This window comes from Astatotilapia calliptera, chromosome 9 (assembly GCF_964374335.1).
Source record: "Astatotilapia calliptera chromosome 9, fAstCal68.1, whole genome shotgun sequence".
NCBI lineage: Eukaryota > Metazoa > Chordata > Actinopteri > Cichliformes > Cichlidae > Astatotilapia > Astatotilapia calliptera.
This window is the reverse complement of record NC_137430.1, coordinates 15,984,633-16,005,502: the sequence shown is the minus strand read 5'-3', so window position 1 is coordinate 16,005,502 and position 20,870 is coordinate 15,984,633. Positions and strand designations below refer to the sequence as shown.

Here is a 20,870-nt window from a genome sequence, read left to right as displayed (position 1 = left end):
TGTAACTACAATGTAGCTTGCCATCACCAGTGTGTGAATGGGTGGATGACTGAATGTGTTAAGCGCTTTGGGGTCCTTAGGGACTATACAAGTACAGGCCTTTTACCATTTATTATTATTAATAATAACAATAACAATTAGTATTCAAATAGACACCTGCAAAGATGGTTGTGAACAGCAGATAGATGTGGCAATCCCAGCGGACACCAGTACTAGGAAGAAATGGCACAACTGACATCACAAACTAAGGCTGAAGGAACAACTGGAGCAGGTGTGAAAGGAAAAGGCTAAAGTAGTCACAGTGGAAATGGAAACACTAAGTGTTGTAATCCCAAAACCGGAAGAGTAGCTCCAACAGATACCAAGCACAACATCAGAGGTCTTTGTGCCGAAGAGTGCAGTCCAGGAGCAACCACGATATTGTGCAGAACCTTCAAAGTCCCCTCAAGTGGACCCGAGCCTGAGGATTGTATTTATACCACCTCTCAGGAGATGAGGTGGAGATTTTATATACATGTGTATATGGACTTTGTGTAATAGACTGGCAAATAGCCAATATTAGCTATTAACTAAAGCAAAGCATACAGGAACAGGTTAAATAAATAACAATAAATTCTAGAGAAATCCTTTCATGTTTCATGTCTCTAAAAGAATTAAATAAATAAATAAATATGGCTTACCTATTTGAATGTCATATTTTTAAATCAACAAATATCTCTGTATCAGTCTTAAAAAAAATCTAAAATCTAATCTTAGATTTTTTTTTATTTTAATTTTTTGATCCACTCCCATTCAGCAGCGCTTACTGCGCTCTTTGCACAGTGCTGGCAATAAAATACGACTGAACTCCATCCACTTTGACCTTTGTAGCTTCAGTTGTGTTTTGTGACCGTGTAACCCCGCTAACAGCCCGGATAAGCCGAGCGAGGACCAGCCCAAACTCGCCGCGGCGTGAAAAATCTCGATGGGGCAAGTTTGCTTGGCTCCACTGAAAGCTGCACTTTAGTCGCACTTGACTCCACTGGAGCAAACATGTCTCGTTTCGTCCGCCGGATTGTCGCTGTTGCCTCTCAACACGCCACAGCCAGAGCTGCAGAGTTACCGAGGAGGATCCCCGGCATAATCCGTCCCGTGTCCACATGTCAAGGTACCGTGAGCGAACTTCTGATTTATATCAGCGCTGTACTTGAGCTGCAGCTCGCTGCACCATCATGCACGAATGTTTACTATTAGAGGTTCTACATCTCTGTTTGAAAGAGTATTTCAGAAGTTAAGTGGAAATTCTTTGAGATTAGAATGTTTATATTTTAGTCTTAGTTATTCTTTAAGAATATATTTCCAAGCAGCCTCACTTTCTCAGCTTTAAAGTTTTCAGAGTCTGTATTATTAATGGTAATGTGATCAGATAAGAAAATGCATGAATTACAGGAAACTCTGCCACAAATGTGGCTTTAATGATTCACTGTCTCTCTCTCTCTCACACACGCACGCTCACGCACAAAACATGTGGTTTGTTTTAAATATGCATATCTAAAATGTGTGACCTTTGCTCTGTGCAGGCCTGCAGTCCCTCACACGTTACAGTGAGACTACAGACTGGCATAAAAAACTGACCCCAGAGCAGTATGTAGTCACCAGAGAGAAAGGAACTGAGGAGGTGAGTCCAGTGTATGAAAAAAACAAAAAACAATATAATTATTATGTAACCTAATGCCAAAGAAGCTTTGTGTTCAGAATTAATAAGTGGAAGGTTACACATGCACATAAGCACACCAGCAGAGTGACATACATTATCTCATCAACAGCAGCACATTCTCAGGTGGACTTTGATCTGCTCTGTATCACAACGACACACTTTTACTACATTATGAATTAAATACAGCCCGAAAAATGAAACGCAGAGATATTTCATCTTGTTATAACAGGACTAAGGACAAGTCATTGTATACACTTGCAAAACCAGGGTGCTGAAGAACACACAGGTAGTGAAATGAGCTGTATTTCTGCTCCTTACATTGTGATCTGGTGTGTGTGTATTTGTGGATGTTCTCAGCCCTTTAGTGGGATCTACCTGAACCATTTTGAAATGGGGATGTATCACTGTGTCTGCTGTGATGCTCCACTCTTCAGGTAATACATCTAACCAGTAAAGGGGTATGCACATTTTCTGGACTGGACCATAATCTTTTATTAAAACTCTGAAAAATGAGGGCTTACTGGTATAAGATGATTTTGCTGTTTGCTCATTTTTAAAAAAAAATCAGCAGATGTTTACTAAATTCTTCCTTCCTCTCTTCATAGCTCCGAGGCTAAGTACAACTCCGGGACAGGCTGGCCAGCATTCAATGAGGCTCACGGGACATGGGAGGGTGATGAAAGCCACACCTCCATCATTCGGCGCCCTGACAACAGCCTGGGCAGCCCTGGGACAGAAGTCCTTTGTAAAAATGTGAGTTGTGCTAGGAACCAAAAGAAGCCAAGGTTTCATTCAGTTTAGCTGTGATACTTGTTGTTTGTGCTATAAAGCAGAGGTTAAAGTAAAAAAAAAAAAAAGTGCACAAACGTCTGACTTTTTTGTGTTTCTGTATCTGGGTCACACAGTGCGATGCCCACCTTGGCCACGTGTTTGATGATGGACCAGACCCAACAGGACAGCGCTTCTGCATCAACAGTGTTGCCCTCACATTTAAAACCAGAGAAAACGACAAACCTGATGAGGATGAGTGTAACTGATGGACTCTTCATCAAAACATTAAAAAAAAAAACAGGACCAGTTTAAAGAACTTCCCTTTTGTTTTTTGTGGGGGGGTTTAAAGTGAAAAGCTATGTGATGTGAAGTGGGATGAATTGTGGGTTAAACTGGAGGTGAATTGAAACCAGTTTTATATTGCATATATTAATGGATATATGGACTGGAGAGATGTCTACACAGGACAGGACTACAGGACTCACAGTAAATCATTTTTCTTCTCCAATAATCTTTTTTCTGTTCTCTCTTCGTCACTGGTGTTTACTGTTTACTAATGTTTGTTAAGTATTTTGCCTTAACTGTCATCTGAATGAAGGTCTTCTCATATGAGCCACTTGGAACATATGTGTAGGATATGTGAAGCCATTAATGCCAAATTTTTTAAAAAGTGTTTTTAACAGCATTGTAATGTTTAGCATATTTTCATATCTGGAAAAAACAGTCAAAAAATTGTTGTTCTGCAGGATTGCAAAAACATTGCTGTGTTTTTGGTTTGTAATCTGAAGTTGCGTGTACATATCCAGCTGAAGTCTTTGATCGCAATCACGCAAACATGACCGATCCTCCCCCCCCAATAAATTCACGTCTAAATCCGGCGCTGTGCTGCGATGACCCCCGATGTTTGCCCGTAATTTATTGCCGCCTCTTGTTGTTCAGAAGTGCACACCACAGCACTTTAGTATGGCCTCATCTCTACCATGAAGTTAATATTTAACTCAGCAGGCCATCCTCTGTTTCACACTGTTTGTCTCTGGGTCTCTGTTTGCTTATCCATATCTTCTGGGTATATGTGTTGCAAGTTGAGTAAAGCAGAAAGAGAACAGCTGAAGGGAGAAACAGAGCAGGGTGGACAGAAAACCTATAAAACAAAAACAAGAATTGTTTGTCAGCGATACAATGGCTGGACTATGGCGTTGCATACTTGCAGTGGTGATGTTGATGTGCGTGTACCTCTGGGATTCTGCTGAGGCTGTAGGTGGAGCTAAGAGTCGACCCCGACCCCAAAGACGACCTCCCAAGAAGCCAAAGATCACACCTATTGACCAGACCCAACCCGAACAAGACATAGACATAGAAAGGGTAAGAAATAAGATAAAGAAGCGGAATATTTTCACTACTGCTGCATTGGGCCCTGGCTGCTCAATTCAATTTATATAGTGCCAAATAACATCAGCAGTACTTGGTCTTTTTCTTTTTTTAGTTAATCTTTTTAACCTTCTGCTGAAGACAGTGAGATTCATGAAAAAGCTGCAACTGCCAAGAGACCGACTGTTTCCAGGCAGTTGCAGACGTCGCCAACACAGCAGACAGCTCTGTGTGCTGTTATTTTACCTCTGAACACTGTTTTTTTGATTGTTGTACCGTGTCACAGTATGATATACAAATAGGACTGCAGAAGAATCTGCGGAAACTATGTGAAAGTAACTTAATGGTGGATGAGTCAATATAAACATAAGAAAATAGCCAGAAAGCTATTTTGTTGCTTTGATTAGATCATGACACACACACACATATACACACAAAAGCGCTCTGTCCCACTGGTCTAAGAATAATCCAACAAGTTTTTGCCCTTATATTCTATGTGGAATCAAAGTAAAGTATTCAGAGACTCGAACACGTCAAAGGCCAGTTCTGAGAAGCCTTTATTCTTCAAACTTTCGATCGCTGTGAAAGCTCTGATTTTTATGGATTACTGTGGGGGCTGCTGATGCAGGCAAACTTGCATAATTGTGTCAATATTGTGTTTGAGGCAATGAGGGAATTTTTCTGTGCAGGTGAACGGATATGAAGGGGATAGAGCAGGGCATTTAAAAGAAATGTTTTGTTTTTGTTTTGACACGGGAACATTTTTGGAATTTTGATTTCAGTGGGATGGGATGAATTAGAATAATCCGATAAGACGATTGATTTTGAGATATTTTGAAATATTGTTTTTTCCTTTCTCTGATTGCGTGTGTCCTAGATGCTGGGAACATGGTACCTGCTTAATACTGCCTCCAAATGCTCTTACCTGGTAAATCACGGGACCAAGGTGGAGCCAACAGTAATCACCATTGCTCGTACCGCTACCTCTAATGAAACGCTGTCTGTTAGCACCAAAACAAGGCAGTGAGTACAGCTGCACATGTGGCTGATTCTTCTGTATGTTCTTTGCTTTCTTTCTATTTTTTTGGCAGCAGAGGGAGCCAATTTCTTGAATCCCTCATTCCATTCTTACTGATATTATTCCTTGCCATGTGTTTAATGTTATTTATGCATCTTCAAAAACAGGAAGGATGAGGTAGAACAGTTAAATCCGTCAGCTTTTCTGCTAACTCTTTTTTGGCCAAACTGACCTAGAAGTATAATATCCCATTCAAATGGAAAAAATGTGGCTTGTGTTGTTTTTGGAGAGCATTCTATGAAAGCTTTTGTTGCTGTATGAGTGCTACGAAATCTTTCTGGCCTCAACAGAGAAAAAACAAGTTTTATTGATTAATTTGTCATGCACTGTCCGAAAAGTACAAAGTCTTCTCTTCTCTTCTCTTCTCAGTAATCACCAGTGTTGGGAGATATTACAAGTCTATCATCTAACATCAGTCCCAGGAAGACTGACACTGAAAGGTCAGTTTTGTTTCTTAGTGTCCCAGAATAAAGCAGGATCCTGTGTGTACTTTGCTCTCTGTTCTCTATATACCAGGATCTGCCCCTGAGCAGAATATTGAGATAGTGATTGGGGATACAGACTACAATTCCTATGCCATCATGTACTACCAGAAACAGGGCAAGATCACAATGAAACTCTATGGTAGGTTCCTCCCTTACTTTTTTAGGTACTTTATATTGAGCAGCACAGCACTGTTGATACTTTATTACTTTGGTAAATATGTTAAAGGGTTTTTGTGTTGTGCTGTGTTCGCAGGGAAGTCTGTGGACAATCTGTCAGAGCCGCTGCTAACCAAGTTTGAAGAGCTTGCTGCAAAACAGAATTTGCAGCGGGCCTACCACTTCCCCTTCCCCACCTACAGTATGGCTAATTTTACAGTTATCATACAGAATACTAATAGCAATCTATTTCATGTAAGCTGGCATTTTGAAACACATGATGACTGCATAGCTAGACAAGCTCTGGATCTCTGATAGCTAGATTAACCAAATGAATATACCGTGTAACCTTTGAGAACACAATCCAAATATTTTCTGAACACAGTGCATTACAAAATAACACAACAACACACTACATATGTAGTAAATGACTGGTCAGAGTAAGTCACACTACTACTAGCCATATGTTGATATATAGTAAAAGCTCCCCAGAGGGCTAAATAATGGCATGTGAATTTATTTTTGCTTTCTAGGTCACTGCGGTGATGTGGATCGAGATCATGTGATCAGTAAGTTACATGCTGTTTTTTCTTTTTAAACATTTTTAAATGTATTAACTTAAGTGACGTATGTACTTAAAAGCAATCCCCTAAAAAGAAAGGGTGATAATGTTTCGATTTGTCACAAACAAAATGGCCAGACAGAAACAAGATAAGCATGTGCAATGCCACTGAGACAAACTTATATTATTTTTCAGGTTTTTACTTACTGGTGTAGTATGCAGGCCTAGTGCTGACAAGTACATCCACGAGTAATTGCATTGCATTTCCCTGGCAAAGCGCTCACGACTTATTTCCTAGCATTTTCTCCCATGTACTGTAAGAAGCTTCACTGATTCAGTGCAATATAATAAATAATATTAACAAATTGTATTTATGCAGATTTTTTCTTAACAACATGCTTTACATAAAGAACTGCAAACAAGAACTAGAAAAATTTGCATTTCCTGTGAAAATGCTGTGTGGATGCCTTAACGCTGAAGATGTCTGCTGAAAAAAGCTGAAAATTTTGACATTTAAAAAAAAAAAAAAAAATTTTCCCTGAGCAGGATTCGAACCTGGCCCTTCTGGTCTAAGGGTAGTTATTTAGCTTACTGAGCCAAACTCATTCTCACAAAGAAGAGGTGGAGAGATTGACAATTGTGCTGAAATGAGCAGAACCTGCTGAGAATTGTGCTGATAAGAGGTAAAAAGGCTGCAAATTTTGCAGAAAAGAGGTGAAAATTCTGCTGAAAAGAGTTCAATCAGCAGAATTTCTGCTGAAAAGAGGTTTTTGCTGAAAACAGCAGAAAAAACTGAAAATTTTGCTGAAAAGAGTTCAATCAGCAGAATTTCTGGAAAAGCTTAAAATTCTAATGAAAACAGCAGAAGAGGCTGAGATTTGTGCTGATAAGAGGTGAAAATGCTGAACCAATCAGAGGTACTGCTTCTGTCTGCTTCATCAGGCGGTGTACTTGTATGTATTTCTGCCATGGAGCGTTAACAAGAATCTGAGGTCCATATTAGAAAAGCTGCCAAAATCATAAAATGTTGCCAAATTGTAATAAATTATCAATATGAATTACAGGTCTGTGATAGTGTATTAATTTGTAGTGGAAGAAAACATGTGGACAAGGTGGAATTGAACCCACGACCTTTGGGCTTCAGACCTGTGTCATTACCAACTGCGCCACTGGGAAAGAGAACGGGGGCCTGGAAAATAGGGTGATGAGCAGTCAGAATTTTCGGAGTTTGAAAACTGAGAGGAGGACAGATTTCCACCCCTCAAACAAACGTAATTTATGGCACAATGGTAAGATGACTGTAAAAACTGCTTCGACCTTGAGTGTCAGCAGTGTCTGAAGATGAATTGGCACAAGCCTCATGTCTTAACTTTGCTTTGTTACAGAGATATGACGATTTGAAAATGCCTCTCATTAGAGAAATCCAGCGCTGGTTTTGAACAAACTCCCCATAGACTTTGAATGGAGAGTTTTAAAACTTTTTGTTGCTCTGAGGCGATTTGATAAAAATCTGTAACTTCCACAACAGTGATAGTAACATTTTCTGAAAGCCAGCAAAAATACCTACGTTTTGATGTATAATTTGTGGAGGTTGGGTGAAAATTGAGCAAGAAGTTGTTCGGACATGAAGAGAAACTTCAGAAAGCAGCAGCTCTCACTCTGAGTTAATTGCATAGCAACCATAACAACGCATGTATTTTCTGAAAAATCACAAAGCTGCAACTGAAAACTTAAAGAGGCATTAAATGAAAACGGTAACAGATATGAAAAAGCTGAATCACACAGGAAAAGACCAATCATTTGAGAACGTTTTAAAGTTTGAATGGAGTTTCTAGGTGAAAGCATGAGCATGTAGTTAAGTTTCGAAAACAAGAAAGTTTTAGCAGAATTTCTGAAGTTTTCCATTCATTTCAATGGGACAAATTAAAGGAAAAAAGTGTAATATTTTAAAAAGTATAATAGCAATAAACACCAAAAGATATAGCCAGAAAGAGCAGAACAGATTAGAGTTTGAACTGAGAAAATCGGCTGAAAACTGAGGGAGTAGTTAAGGTGCAAAAAACGTACGGAGGCGACAAGAATAAAGGATAAAGAATAAAGAGAAACAGGAACTCAATACCACACAATTAGTTTCACCCCAAATGAGCTGCAGCTTTGTGCTGTGATTGTGGCTCACGGCACTTTTCCCTCACATGTTACTAGAGGAAAAAAACACACTCATCTCGAGCTGCTTGTGTTACCTGGTTAATATGTTCTTCATAGTTTGTTTTGTATAATCTAAGCTAAGCAGTATGTTATGAAAAAACAAGTTATTGACTTAAAAAATGTAATTAAGCCAAAGGCAATAACCAGTGTGCAAAACAAAATGAGGAGAATAATTCAGATCCCCTTTGGGCAGTAACTTAAATGTTAATATGTACAATGTTTAATTTAAATAAATGAACAGTTTAAATGTATTAAATGCCGAAGCACAGCAACAATGTACATTTAGTTTAGGCTAAAGCTCTTGTCTAGTTTCCTGCAGTGTGGTTTGATTTGAATAGCTGATGAGGATTCTTGAAAAATGCTGTGACAGCTAAAATCACCATGTGATAACAGTACTTGCTACTCGGTGAGTACCTCCCTACTGACCTCCTCAGAATCACGTGATTTTTGTGAACAGTAACTTTGGGAAATTTAATGAGGTCACGCAACCTGAAACTGAGTTTGACATTTTTGATCCCTCATAAGTACAGCAGACAGATGTGACATTTTCAATGCTAAAATACACATTCGAGCTCTGTTAAAAACTGCAAATAAATCAGTTTTGCATACTTTAAAGTCAAAATCTTGTTTTCGCTCATAAGCGCTTTTATTTTATGAGACAAATGGGTTAAATGGCAAAATATCACCAGTTAAATGTCTATACTGTAGATTAACAGAAGCATAGAGGTTCTTCACACCATGTGGGATATGTAGCTGGTCAAAGCAAGTTATAATCATGGCTCGAGCATGGTATCAAACATGTGGGTAAAATGGTACATGTCATGATTTTTAATCATCCTGCATATTTTGTACAAAAAAGATTTGACAGCTATAAGTAGGAAGATATCACAGAGTGTTTCTAAGCGGGAGACCCACTGTTGAATAACAGTATGAGGTTTTTTTTTTTTTTTAAATGGCATCATGTATCACTTGGGGGGAAAAAAGAAAAGTGAGCCAGACCTTCTCAGAAACAGTGCTGACTTTTGTTCCTGCAGGCTGTGCTCCTGCAGTCAGTTTTTAAAACGTTGTCAACACGTTATCTAACTTCCACTGCCTGCTGAAAAACATCAGCACGGTTTCTCTGTAATTTAACCTGGCATTCCTTGTTTAACAGATTGTGTTCCCACATGCTGAAGAGGCGGAGCTGAGGGGACGATGGAGAGCAACGCTTTTGAATTCACCCCTAACATTAAATGTCCTCAGCCACACACTGAATAAAAGGACATAAGAGTCAAATCAAGCTGTTGTTGAATGCTTTTAATTGTCCTTATTTGCTGTTTGCTAATCCTGTGGTGAGATGGAAGTGTCAACATGTGTTTTTTTATCCCGAGATTTACCATTGAGAGGCGAATGCACGTTTTTGTTTTGTGCTTGAGGATGCAAAAATTGGATGAGGGGGCCAGGAATGGAGATAATAAGGCCCAGATGTCACAAGGGTGGTTACAAAACTCACCAAAAGTGCCTCTTACCACTTCCCCTCGCTCCAACCAGCACCTCTCTCTCTCTCTCTCTGTGTGTCCCTGTTTGTGTGGATATGTGAGTGTTTCATAACCAGCTGATTACAAGTCTGTGCTCGTCTGGTCTCATAACAGAGGAGAGGTTTGATAAGTCATCGGTACATGTCAGCAAAAATAAAGAATTCACAGCTAATCAGCACTTTATGTAACAAGCAAATGATACAATACACAGAAACAAAGTCAAGGGGGGATTTGCTGTAACATAAATGCAATATTTAAATTTAAACAAGTCAATAGTGCATGCTCCAACTCCCTGGTAGTTACAAAACTCAGAGGTTCTCACCGAAATTCTGCATGCACCAAAGGTTTTATGAAAGTAAGAAAGAAAGAAAGAAACCAGTACAATGATGTGAGTCAGTGCTCAGAGGCTGCAAGGAACAATCAAGCCACTGTATGCAACACTGGCAAAGTTATTTATGAGAATGATTTTTATTTTTTTTTCACCATGAAGTTCTTAAAAATCCCTGACCATGCAGGAAATACTGGATGCCAATGGTTTATCATATCCAGAAAAATGGAAAACACACTGATTTTATACATGTGACATTTTGGCCAGGCATGCTTGGACACTAATGTTTAAACCCCATCCCTTCTACCCCTGTGTCCTGGCTCTATTCACACGTGCCAGTTGTGTAACAGCCGTGATTCGCCTGAGGGTTTTTGTAATGGTGTAGCGAACAGCAGGATTGTGGGGAGGGGGAGTGGGGAGGAGACAGAATGGGGGTAGGGCTGTACCCTGCAGCAAATATAAGAAGCCTCCGCTTGCTCTTTCCCATCAAACCGCCTTGACACTCCTAATCACTCCTTGCTGCCGAAGCACAGACAGAAGAAGCCATGAGGAGCACACTGCTGAGGATGCTGGCCGCCCTGGTGTGCGTGCTGGTTGCATGTGCAGATGTCATGCCCGTAAAAGACTTCAACCTGGAGAAGGTAACAAATACACATTTAAAAGGAAAGAAGTTATTTGCGTCTGTCTTTGGGTTGTTGCACAGACAAAAACAACCCCTCACTTTTAGAAAGCAGAGGGGAAGCAGTAATGCAGGTAGGGTTTAGATAACCTCTTTTTAAACAGTGTTTGCTTTCTTACAGGTGGCGGGCAAGTGGTACATGGTTGGCTTTGCTACAAATGCTCAGTGGTTTGTGAACCACAAAGCAACCATGAAGATGGGGACTGCTTTCTTAACTCCTACTGATGTAGAAGATCTGGACCTCTCTTACTCCAACCTGAAGTGAGTATAATTGTGCTTTCAAAATAAGATAAAATAAAATAAATTAAATGGCAATGATTGTCTTTTTTAGGGAGGATATCTAATAAACTGGTCATTTTTTCCCCATTTAAGTACTGATGGCTCCTGCTGGAGAATGACTCACCTGGCTAAGAAAACAGACACTCCTGGACGTTTCACCTTCCACAGCCAAAGTAAGTAGAGACGCCTTTAAAACTGCCCCAAAATCTGACATATATTTGAATACTTAGATTTAACATGATTTCTGTGACCCCACCAGCTTGGAACAATGACAACGACATGCGCATTGTTGACGTTGTTTACGATGAGTACGCCCTGGTCCACACCATCAAGACAAAGAATGGGGTGTCCGAGGTCCTCAACAAGCTTTACAGTGAGTTTGTCTTACCAAAATAAGAGTAACTTTCTAGGAATGCTCTCCGGGATTTGCTCATTCTTGAAGAGCGCCGTCATTTTTTATTGTAGGTCGCACTCCCGACACCAGCGCTGTCCTGCAGGAGAAATTCTCGCAGTTCTCTTTGGAGACTGGTGTCCTCGCTGAGAACATTGTTATGCTGCCCAAGAATGGTAAGTTAACAGTATCAACAATGTAACTGATTCTGTGAGCGAGGCAGACCTTCGCTCACCAGCCTTTCTAATATGCGTTACAGGTGAGTGTCCCGACGCCTGAGGAGCCCAAATCTTCCATCTCAGCAGCATCCCCCCCCACCACATTCGTCTAACCCCTCTCCCCCCTACAGTCATGACGGATTCACAAAGCTACACCCTGGGGCAATGAACCTCAAGCATTTCACTCTGTTTTCTGCTGCACACCAAAGACCAACCCTGATCCTAGTTGAGCTCTCATACTTGTCAACATGCACATTAACTGGGGCATCAGAGTGGAACAATAAAGGCCTGCTTGTAAGAAAAAAAGGGACTGAAGTACACGGAAATATTATAAGTTGTCTTTTGTAACTTCTGATTTCTTTTGCAGACTTTTTTTTCTCCTGTTTTCCAACCTCAAAGCTAATAAAGCTGTTAAAAAGTGTCTGATTTCACAATAATTTTGTGTGTGTGTGTGTGTGTGTGTGTGTTCTGTGAAGGTTTTTTTGGAAGCTACGTGAATATTTTAACACACAATGCTCCCCATCAGCTCACTGTCAGGCATGCGAGAGTGTGTTGGATACTTTACCACATTACATTAGGACACAGTCCTTGTCAAAGGGTTTAAGGATGAGTTGCAGTTATGCAAATATGCGGCTGCGAGTGATATAGGCAGCGATTCAATCGACAGACATAATGAAACGAAGATTATAATAACACAAACTGATTATGGGGCAGCTATATTGCTATTTAGTTCTGGATCATGGCAACAGTAATAACAACGACAAGACAATACCTCGGTTCAAAGGTGTGGGCAGACAAACAAACACAAAGTAATCAGAATTAATTTAATTTAATTACCAGGCACGCAGAACAAATCCCTCCTGAGGAAAAGCAGAGTAGCACTAAATTTCTGATGAGTAAGAGATATAAAGACCTGACATCACTTTAAAATCAAACATGCTGAACTTAAGTGAACACATTTATCTACAACTTTATCATCTTAAGGACACTTCAGTCCTTTTTTTGTAGCGCCTCATTGCTTTGGGTACCTTTGTCAGCAAGTTTATATTTGATATACTTTCATATATTACTTATTACTGATTCTGAATATAATTCATCAGCTATGAGCTTTTAACTTTATTTAGTTTGGTAATCTGTCATTAATCATCAGTGTGTATGCTCTGTAAATCTGGGTGACTAAGAAGGTGCACTGTCTGCCCACCAGAGGGCAGCATATGACCTTCTGGAACTTCCACATTTGTTCATTACGGACTTTTCAAAGGAAAAACTACATAGCGTTTATTAAGTATTATATCAGTTTTATATAATTTTAACTTATATAAGTCGAACTAAAGCAAATAGGTTAGATTCTTCCATAGTCCCTGTTTCTTAATGGTTACATGGCTAAGACACAAAATGTTCCTTGAATATCTTTAGTACTGTCTTTGATGTGCATCATTACGCTGCGAGTGTCTGAACAAGAAGAAGAAGACGAAGAAACTGCTATTAAAGATCAAACACTCTTTATTGAACTCAAGAGAACTAAAAGCAAAACATGTGGGTTAAGGTTTTGCCTGTCTGCGCTGATAATCAATTATCATCGCCGTTAAGTTCAAAACATATATCGAGGATGAAGTTATGCATTTTAAAAGTCTGAAAATCAAAATCCAAAAACAACAAAGCATCGGTAGAGTCACTTGTTTGCCCTACGGGATGCGAAGTAAAAGCAGATGAATTCTTCTTTGAGGCCTCAGTAGAAGGCAAGCTGAGCTCAGCAGCTGCTCCTAATGTCTCACATGAAGTGATCCACAGCAAGCGCTCGATCACGAGGCGATTCGTGATTCACTGCGCGAGCGCCGTGGGAGCAATTTGATCAAACAGACATACAAAATAAAGCAACTTCACAACAAAATAGAGTTGGCAGCAGGTTTCAGCTGTAACACGTCGTTCTGTAGAAGCCATGGTAAGGTAAACAGGTAAACATAAAAATAACTTAAACATAAATAGATCATATTTGAATGCATGTTGGACCGCAGTTGCACACTGCAGGGTGACGCTCGTGTCTGCCTCCTCATCCTAAACGTGTTTTTCTTGCAAACGAGCAAATGACTCACACTTCATCAAACATGCATGTTGTTGTGTGCACGTGTGAGGGGAGGTGTAAGCGTGTGCGTTGAAGCTGCTACTGCTGCACAAATACTTGGAAAGTCTGGCTTTTTTTTAAATTTCAAAAGTTTTTTTTTTCCAACCAAGATTTTTCTGCGTAAGTGAACACAGCACCATTTAAATACAACATAAAAAAAACACCTGAAAACGCTATTAAGTCCGATTTCGTGCAGCAGCAGTCAAGTTTTTCTCGCAGGTTTGTGATAAGTAGTGTGAGGCAAGGCCAAACGGCTCAGCACCTTGAAGGCACGCTGGAATAATAAGCCAATTATCTTCTTAACTTCGTCCCAGGTGTTTTTCAGATATAAATTGATTTTTCATTTCACGCTGCTTCGCCCACTTAATGCCTAGTGCATCGATGAAAACTCAGTACGCATCAGTCAAGCTGTTTGGTCTGGTCTTCGCGCATGCCCAAACGGCCCCTTCTAAAGCTCATTTTCCCTAATTCACCTACGCACAGACGCATGCATGTGCTTTAAAAACTACAGCCCAACACTGGTTTCAAATGTATAAAAACAAAACAAAAAACCAACTCAAATATCAAATTGAACATGAAAATCTGACATAAGACTCAAGTGTTTGGCAAAGAAACAAACAAACATGCTGAAGCCCGCACGAGTAAAGGCTCGCAGATTCACTCATTCCAAATCCAAAGAAAGCTGCCGTGACCATGAAGATGAAGAAGATGGCGATGATGGCGTCATGATTTCCCCATCATGCACTGAGAAACCCCTCGGTGCCCTTCCACAGAAAGGAGTGTCCCTTACAATCGAATGTCATAAGATTTAAACGTAAAACTCTGTATTTTACACGTTTATAATGCGACAGACGAGACGTGTGGCGCCACTCTCATATAGATATGAAATTTCTAATTTGCTTTATGCGTCTGACACTAAATAAATCTTTCGAGAAAAGGGAGAAAATAATATCATATTTACAAGGTGACTTTTGGCATCCATATTCAGTTCTATATTACCACGACATGAATTATGTGACAAACTGGTGCATCCGCAGTTTGAAACAATAAAAAATACAAAGAAGAAGAAGAAAAAAGAAAGAATAAAACAAAAACAAAGGTTTGGCATGTCGATTTGATCATTTTTGATATAAGAGTTTTGTTAAAATATAAAATCAAAACGCAACAGGGACTGGCAATAAACCTTTGCTATCACACGACCCAGTAAGTATAATTATTTGTCATATACAGTATTCAAAGGACTCTTGAAAACTCCCAAGCACGATACAAAGAAGGACAAGCCGGTTAGTATATACATGTACAGTCTCTTACAGCTGTGCTCAGTTGAATAAGTGTCCCTTCCTTCTCTTTCTAATACTCTGGATATATAAAAAAACAGAACAAAACAAAAGGATTTCTGTACAGTCTTCCCCGTTGCCCCAACCTTCCCTGGGAGATTATTGTCCTTTTGAATAGCCAATCCTCTGTCCATTCTGTGATTGGCCTTGACTTAAACCACCTCTATCTCTGTGGCATCGGATGATCTAAAACATTGCTTTCCCTCTCTCAGAGTTCTTTCTGATTGGCTGTTAGATGAACCATTCCTTCTTTGATTCGTCAATGGTTTCTGGGTTGTCGGTGCCGATGATGGCCGTATCCGCTGATTCCGCGGCCGACTCCCCGCTGGCCTTTGCCTCGTTGGTGTGGTAAGTGCCTTTGTGACGGAACATGTAGCGGATCAGGAACACCAGAGTGCATAAGATGGTGAAGATCACCACTGCGATAATACCTGTAGTAGAGACAGAGAGGCTTTTTCAAATACTGCTACCAACCTGCTCCGACCATGAAATTCCTCATATGAGTCAATGTCTAAGCAAAGGCAAACACAGCCTGCTTCTGCCATCTCAACTGGGAGATTAATGTAATAAAAATGTATGTAATGCGATGTTTGTAATGTAATTAGAAACATTAGTGAACTGTAGTCTGTTTTTGGTACTTTTTGGACAGAAAGAAGGAATTTGACTGTCACTTGAAAAGTATAAAGCAGACGTTTTTAATAGTTAACTATGATCAGAATGTCTGTGATGTAGCAGCTCATCCAGGTCACGATCCATCACAACCACTGGTTATTGTAATGTGTGAAGCACAGAGAGCAAATAAATAGTAAATGGGGCACTCAGCACTCAAGGCAGTTTCTTCTACAAGCCTCATTCACCCAATCACACACACTTTTTTTTTATACCAAAACTCCTTGTCTAACATTTACACACACTCCAGCGGATGCATCAGGTGGCAGCTTGGGGTTCAGTATCTCGCCCAAAGAAACTTTGACCTGCAGACTAGAGGACACAGGGATCGCCACATTCTACCTCCTGAACCACAGCCGACCCAAGCGATAAAGCCCTGCTCAAATGTTTTGGGCAAGACACTTACCCATCCCAAAGTAAAAGCTAGTGAAGATCAAAAGGTGCTACATAAATGCCAACCATGTGGCTGTAGCTCAGGAGGCAGAGAAGGTCACCCACTATGCTGCAGTCTGCATGCCAAGCAAGCTACAGCAAGATACTGAACCCAGAGTTGCTCTCCATTCCATTTATTAGAGTTTGACTGTCAGATAGAGAGTACTTAGGCTATACTTAGAACTATATAATAAATTATTAATAAACTCACTGAAAACTTTAAAGACCTCTTAAATGTGGAAAATCAATTAGCAATAAAAAAAACCCCACGTTTAAGCACTTTTAACTTGATGATATGATAATGGCACTTTGTACCTCCAATGATGGCAGAGTCCCTGTTGACTCCATCGGGAATCACTCTCTCCTCATTAAAGGGGAACACTGCATCTAAACAAGGAATGAGAGAAAGACACAAAAACAAGCTGAAACAACTACAAAATTACTACTGATAGATAAATAAATATATTACTACACCGTCCCATGCATTTCATGGTTTTCATTAATCATTCATCGAGCTCAAGCAGTTTACACGCCTGCTGCCACCGTTTAATTGCAGTGATATTCCCTGGATGTACAAGGAGTGGATATGAAAGGAGTTGAGATGAGTGGAGGGTGTGTAATAAAAGAAAGAAGTAAAATGACATTGCTGAAATTGCCAATAACTTCTCTCAGCAGAGAGCTGCTAACTCTCTGCAGGCTTCCATAATCGAGCAGTTCTGTGCAAACACAACCCCAATATGCATATTTTAACACAGGAAAAACATCACCCTGCTATGAGCCCGTCAGCTATTTGTAATGCAGGCTGTACTGCCCATAGTTCTCCTGGGAAGTCACAAGCATGAGTAAGAATCAGTTTTAGCAAGCAGAATCATGGCCTGAATGCTTTGTTGTGCCAAACACATTTATTTTGCCAAGACGACCACTACAGTGTCTCTGTAGGTGCCTCTTGTTATTCTTTTTGTTTCGTTTTATTATTTTATTTTATTATTCGCATTATTATCAGAGTGGGGATTACGCTGGAGTGGACAGGAGGTGAGGGCCAGGTGGGGGAAAGTCAGTAGAAGTCAGTGGAGGAATAGAAAAAGAAAAGGGAAAGAAAGGGGTTAAGGCCCAATCTAAATCAATAATTTGAACCTACATAGTTTCAGGAAAATTAAACAACAGGCCAGAAAATACAGCTAGAATTTTTCTCTATTCTATTATTTTTTTGCTCATATAGAATAAACATGCTAGTCCACGCTTTGGTTCTCCAAAGCATGAAATCGACACGCATGCCAGCAGGACGAGATACTATATTTAACGTCAAGAAGTCACTAGTAAGCAAGGAAGGTTTGAAGTACATTCCAGGGTCCTTCTATGCAAAAAAACAATTAAGCTAGGTGGCTAATATGTATTTACATGTACAGTGTCCAGTGATTATTGGTGACCACCAGTGCTACCTCTCAGCCTCCTAGTAGATGCATCTATGGTATAAATGTGAAAATCCCAGGTGATTTTCAGATTAACCTCTGACGTTGATCTCAAGGTTGAGGTCAGTAAGATTTGAACTTGTCCAAGAATTGTAGTAGATGCACATATGGTATGGATTTTAAAAAATACTATGACAATTGGTTCTCAAGTTATTGCATTCGTATAATTGGGTATCCACGCCGCCCGCCTGGCAGGGTGACAGCAAAACCCCATCAGCCTTTTTACGGTGGGTCACACTTCAAAAATATAATATTTTAAGCTTTCAATTTTTTTCTTTTAATTTAAGTTTGCTTATAAGCTCCTTACATGGACTCGCTCCAACCTGATTGGGTGAGTTCATCATGTTAAAACTGAATTTTAGTGAAAAAGTTACCAGAGCCTCTACTAGAGGTAGTGAGATTATAATAATAATTCAGCTGCTATACATCAAACAACAGCTAAAGAGGGACCACATCTGTGAGCATTCATTTTATGGTAATTATGTATTAAGTGTCATTTTTCATGGTGTACGCCTTCTTATTTATTTCCTTTGTATTTTCGTATGCACCATGGATTTTTATTTATTATTTATGGATTTTTATGTTGTAATTTTATGTATTTCTTATCTGGACTATATTGTTGTGCATTGTCTGGTGGTGTTTTTGTTTTTTTAAAATATTTTTTTCTTATTTATTGTTTTGAAATTTAAATCATGGTTACCTCTGCTAGCTGCATATGCTTGGATGTAATTGGATAAAACTACAATATATTTAAAAGCATAATAGAAAGGTGAGAACACAGAAAAGTAAACTGACAGAAACGGGAAAGGATGTCATCACCAACAAAAAGAAACTAACGCAAAAGAGTCGACTTGGCATCGCACAATCATTACGAAAGTGGAAGGATGGAGGGAGGTCTCAATATGTTATAGATCTGAGCTATCTATAGAGAACCTAAGGCAACATAAATAATAATCCACTTTGTAGACGGATGGCTGCGAGCAGACTTCGAGTGAGGACCTGGAGTCGAGATCGATGGACTGGATCAATTTCAGAGAGCTCAACGCTCCCAAAGGCACAGTTGGCACGGAGCCTGAGGAAAACGGATGCTTCCAGAATGATGACACTAAAAATACTAAAGACTGCCGCTGGATATATCATTAGTCTCTGTGTGTGTGTGTGTGTGTGTGTGTGTGTACGGACATGTAAACACACAAGTCTTAAACTAGCATTTCGAGGATACTTAATGAACTCTTGCTCTGCTGTGAAGAAAAACTTGGGGCTATAAGCTCTCCTTTGCCACCCAGAACTAACACATCTGCATTAACTGTTCAGACTGCACAGCGTTGCTTTTTCTTATCAGTGAGAAAAATGAAAAATCAACCTGTTGAGCATGTTCCACTCACCTGTTTTGTCCAGATGCCAGGGATCTGTTGCAGCAGACATTGGTGGGATAGTGAGAGGTGATGCCCCGCAGTTGGACTCCACCAGTTTACCCTGGTAAGATGCAGGTGACGCAGCTGCAGGCTGCTTTTCTGTTGGCGTTGCCTGAGACTTTACGGCTGTTCTGAGTGCAGACTTGAGTGGGGCAATTCCGTTGAACTCCACCCGCGACAGGCAGCCAATGAAACCTGGGGTGTTGTAACGCTCGATGATGACTGGGTCTATGTGTCCAGTTTCTGCACAGAGACAGGATCGGAGAGAAGCTGTCATCACCAGATGACTTTTAAAGAACCTATCTGTTGAATGTTTACTGAGACAGGTTAGTTATCTGGAACTACAACTTGTAATTAGATACTGAGAGAAGAAACATCAGGATCTCTACAAATGACTACAGAGCTCGAAATAAACAATCGACAGACACAACAAACTCCACGTACAGCTTTGAACAGTCAAGCATTTGTAGGCGTCAGTTTTTGCTGATGTACAGACAAAACAAACTCTGCAAGTTCAATACACCCGGTCAGATTAGGAATTCACACAAGAGAGTGAAGGCGAGGCGGAGGAGGCAGAGGAGGTAGGAAGCAGGGGAGGAACACACACTGACCTCTAATGTCAAATTAGAAGATGAATAATGAATTACAACCCCCGCTGCTCTCACAGGCTTTGTTTCTCTGTCGCGCTCTGCTTTTCTGCAGTCACTCTTTTATTCATGGGTTGATTTAGCAGCACAGCAGTGAGGTGATATTTCATATTCAGCGTTTTTTTTATTTTGGTTTCAACCGAGCCCGAATACACGTTGCTCATCCTGCTCTTTGTAAGCGGCACTTATAATCATATAACAAATGTTTATCACACTTTTGTGTGTACATACGGATGTTGAAAGCCCAAACAAGGGTTCACTTCTCTCGATCTTTTTATTGCAATGTAATCCGTGTATAATCATAACCACATATATAAGTTAAAATAATGATAAAAAAGCTAGTTTTCTTCTTGTTGTCCACTGTGCTAACACATGACAGAAATAATTTGTAATAATTGCCATAATTTGGAGGGTAGGAAATTGCCTGAGGTCCACTTACTGCCAAGGCAATTCTGACAAATTCAGATGTTTAAAAGCAGCAATTTGTGCACTCATACAGCCGCCTCTCAGTCCAGCCCCCTCTCGCTCTCTCAGTCCTTTGATTTTCATCCCCTTTTGTTTTTCAAACGAAAAGTACTTCAACACACAGACTCACACATAAATCAGCGCCTGAACTGCAGGTGGCCCGCCAAGCTCGGTCTAGCTGGGCCAATATCTTTGTTCAATCTGTGGATTTTGAGGGCTGTTTGTAGGTTGCACACGGCATATTTTCACGAGTGGAGAAATATCGATTTTTTTTTTAACCCTAATAGTTATTTGGAGGCGACTGAGCAGTTGTTTGTTTTAACGCTCATATGGCCCAAGGTCAAGCATAAAAAAACAACAACAAAAAAACAAAAATTCACTCAAAAAGGTCAGGTTATTCCAATAAAAATCACCAGAACAACATAATAGTACACCCACGCATGAATTATAACCCATGTGGTGGAAAACACCACGCAGGAGATATAGCCCTGCAGTTATTAAAACCCTTTATTGCAACACATAGCCAAGGCAGAGAAAAAGAGCCTTGAGACACAATCTGCAGACGAGTCTAGACAAACTCC

At 40.0% G+C, this 20,870-nt stretch overlaps 4 protein-coding genes across 6 annotated transcripts in view; 3 read left to right on the top strand and 1 right to left on the bottom strand.

Moving 5' to 3' along the window:
* The first annotated feature begins 844 nt into the window (after positions 1–844).
* On the top strand, positions 845–3,361 carry msrb2 (methionine sulfoxide reductase B2). Its single transcript, XM_026179683.2, has 5 exons — positions 845–1,147; positions 1,560–1,657; positions 2,054–2,130; positions 2,302–2,449; positions 2,602–3,361. The coding sequence occupies exons 1-5, from the start codon at positions 1,033–1,035 to the stop codon at positions 2,731–2,733; spliced, it is 570 nt and encodes a 189-aa protein (XP_026035468.1). The 5' UTR covers positions 845–1,032; the 3' UTR covers positions 2,734–3,361.
* A 138-nt stretch (positions 3,362–3,499) lies between these two features.
* Positions 3,500–9,600, top strand: c8g (complement component 8, gamma polypeptide). 2 transcript variants are annotated; one of them, XM_026179682.2, is made up of 7 exons: positions 3,500–3,829; positions 4,713–4,858; positions 5,283–5,353; positions 5,430–5,537; positions 5,652–5,756; positions 6,088–6,123; positions 9,475–9,600. In XM_026179682.2, exons 1-7 carry the CDS (start codon positions 3,647–3,649, stop codon positions 9,492–9,494), a joined length of 669 nt encoding a protein of 222 aa, XP_026035467.1. In that variant the 5' UTR covers positions 3,500–3,646; the 3' UTR covers positions 9,495–9,600. The 2 variants fall into 2 exon arrangements, with proteins under 2 accessions (XP_026035467.1, XP_080162581.1); XM_080306455.1 differs by lacking the exon at positions 9,475–9,600 and adding an exon at positions 6,312–6,486.
* Positions 9,601–10,489: 889 nt separating this feature from the next.
* ptgdsb.1 (prostaglandin D2 synthase b, tandem duplicate 1) lies at positions 10,490–12,154 on the top strand. The gene is made up of 6 exons (XM_026179684.2): positions 10,490–10,807; positions 10,967–11,106; positions 11,218–11,297; positions 11,384–11,497; positions 11,590–11,691; positions 11,775–12,154. Exons 1-6 carry the CDS (start codon positions 10,712–10,714, stop codon positions 11,792–11,794), a joined length of 552 nt encoding a protein of 183 aa, XP_026035469.2. The 5' UTR covers positions 10,490–10,711; the 3' UTR covers positions 11,795–12,154.
* Positions 12,155–13,218: 1,064 nt separating this feature from the next.
* The window catches only part of cntnap2a (contactin associated protein 2a), a 405,328-nt gene continuing 397,676 nt past the window's right edge, over positions 13,219–20,870 (bottom strand). For both annotated transcript variants that reach the window (XM_026179392.2, XM_080306454.1), the window contains 3 exons: positions 19,148–19,420; positions 16,609–16,680; positions 13,219–15,623 (listed from right to left, as the gene is read on the bottom strand). In XM_026179392.2, the coding sequence (XP_026035177.2) occupies positions 15,424–15,623; positions 16,609–16,680; positions 19,148–19,420 (545 nt within the window). In that variant the 3' untranslated portion in view covers positions 13,219–15,423. The remainder of the gene's footprint in view (positions 15,624–16,608; positions 16,681–19,147; positions 19,421–20,870) is intronic.

Excerpts from the sequence above, each read along its gene's own strand:
- msrb2 (XM_026179683.2), top strand. The coding sequence starts at position 1,033 with ATGTCTCGTTTCGTCCGCCGGATTGTCGCTGTTGCCTCTCAACACGCC. Across the intron at positions 1,148-1,559 it reads TCCCGTGTCCACATGTCAAG|GCCTGCAGTCCCTCACACGT; the intron begins GTACCGTGAGCG and ends TGCTCTGTGCAG. Across the intron at positions 2,450-2,601 it reads CAGAAGTCCTTTGTAAAAAT|TGCGATGCCCACCTTGGCCA; the intron begins GTGAGTTGTGCT and ends TGGGTCACACAG.
- c8g (XM_026179682.2), top strand. The coding sequence starts at position 3,647 with ATGGCTGGACTATGGCGTTGCATACTTGCAGTGGTGATGTTGATGTGC. Across the intron at positions 3,830-4,712 it reads AAGACATAGACATAGAAAGG|ATGCTGGGAACATGGTACCT; the intron begins GTAAGAAATAAG and ends CGTGTGTCCTAG. Across the intron at positions 6,124-9,474 it reads GGATCGAGATCATGTGATCA|ATTGTGTTCCCACATGCTGA; the intron begins GTAAGTTACATG and ends CTTGTTTAACAG.
- ptgdsb.1 (XM_026179684.2), top strand. The coding sequence starts at position 10,712 with ATGAGGAGCACACTGCTGAGGATGCTGGCCGCCCTGGTGTGCGTGCTG. Across the intron at positions 10,808-10,966 it reads AAGACTTCAACCTGGAGAAG|GTGGCGGGCAAGTGGTACAT; the intron begins GTAACAAATACA and ends GCTTTCTTACAG. Across the intron at positions 11,498-11,589 it reads GGTCCTCAACAAGCTTTACA|GTCGCACTCCCGACACCAGC; the intron begins GTGAGTTTGTCT and ends TTTTTATTGTAG.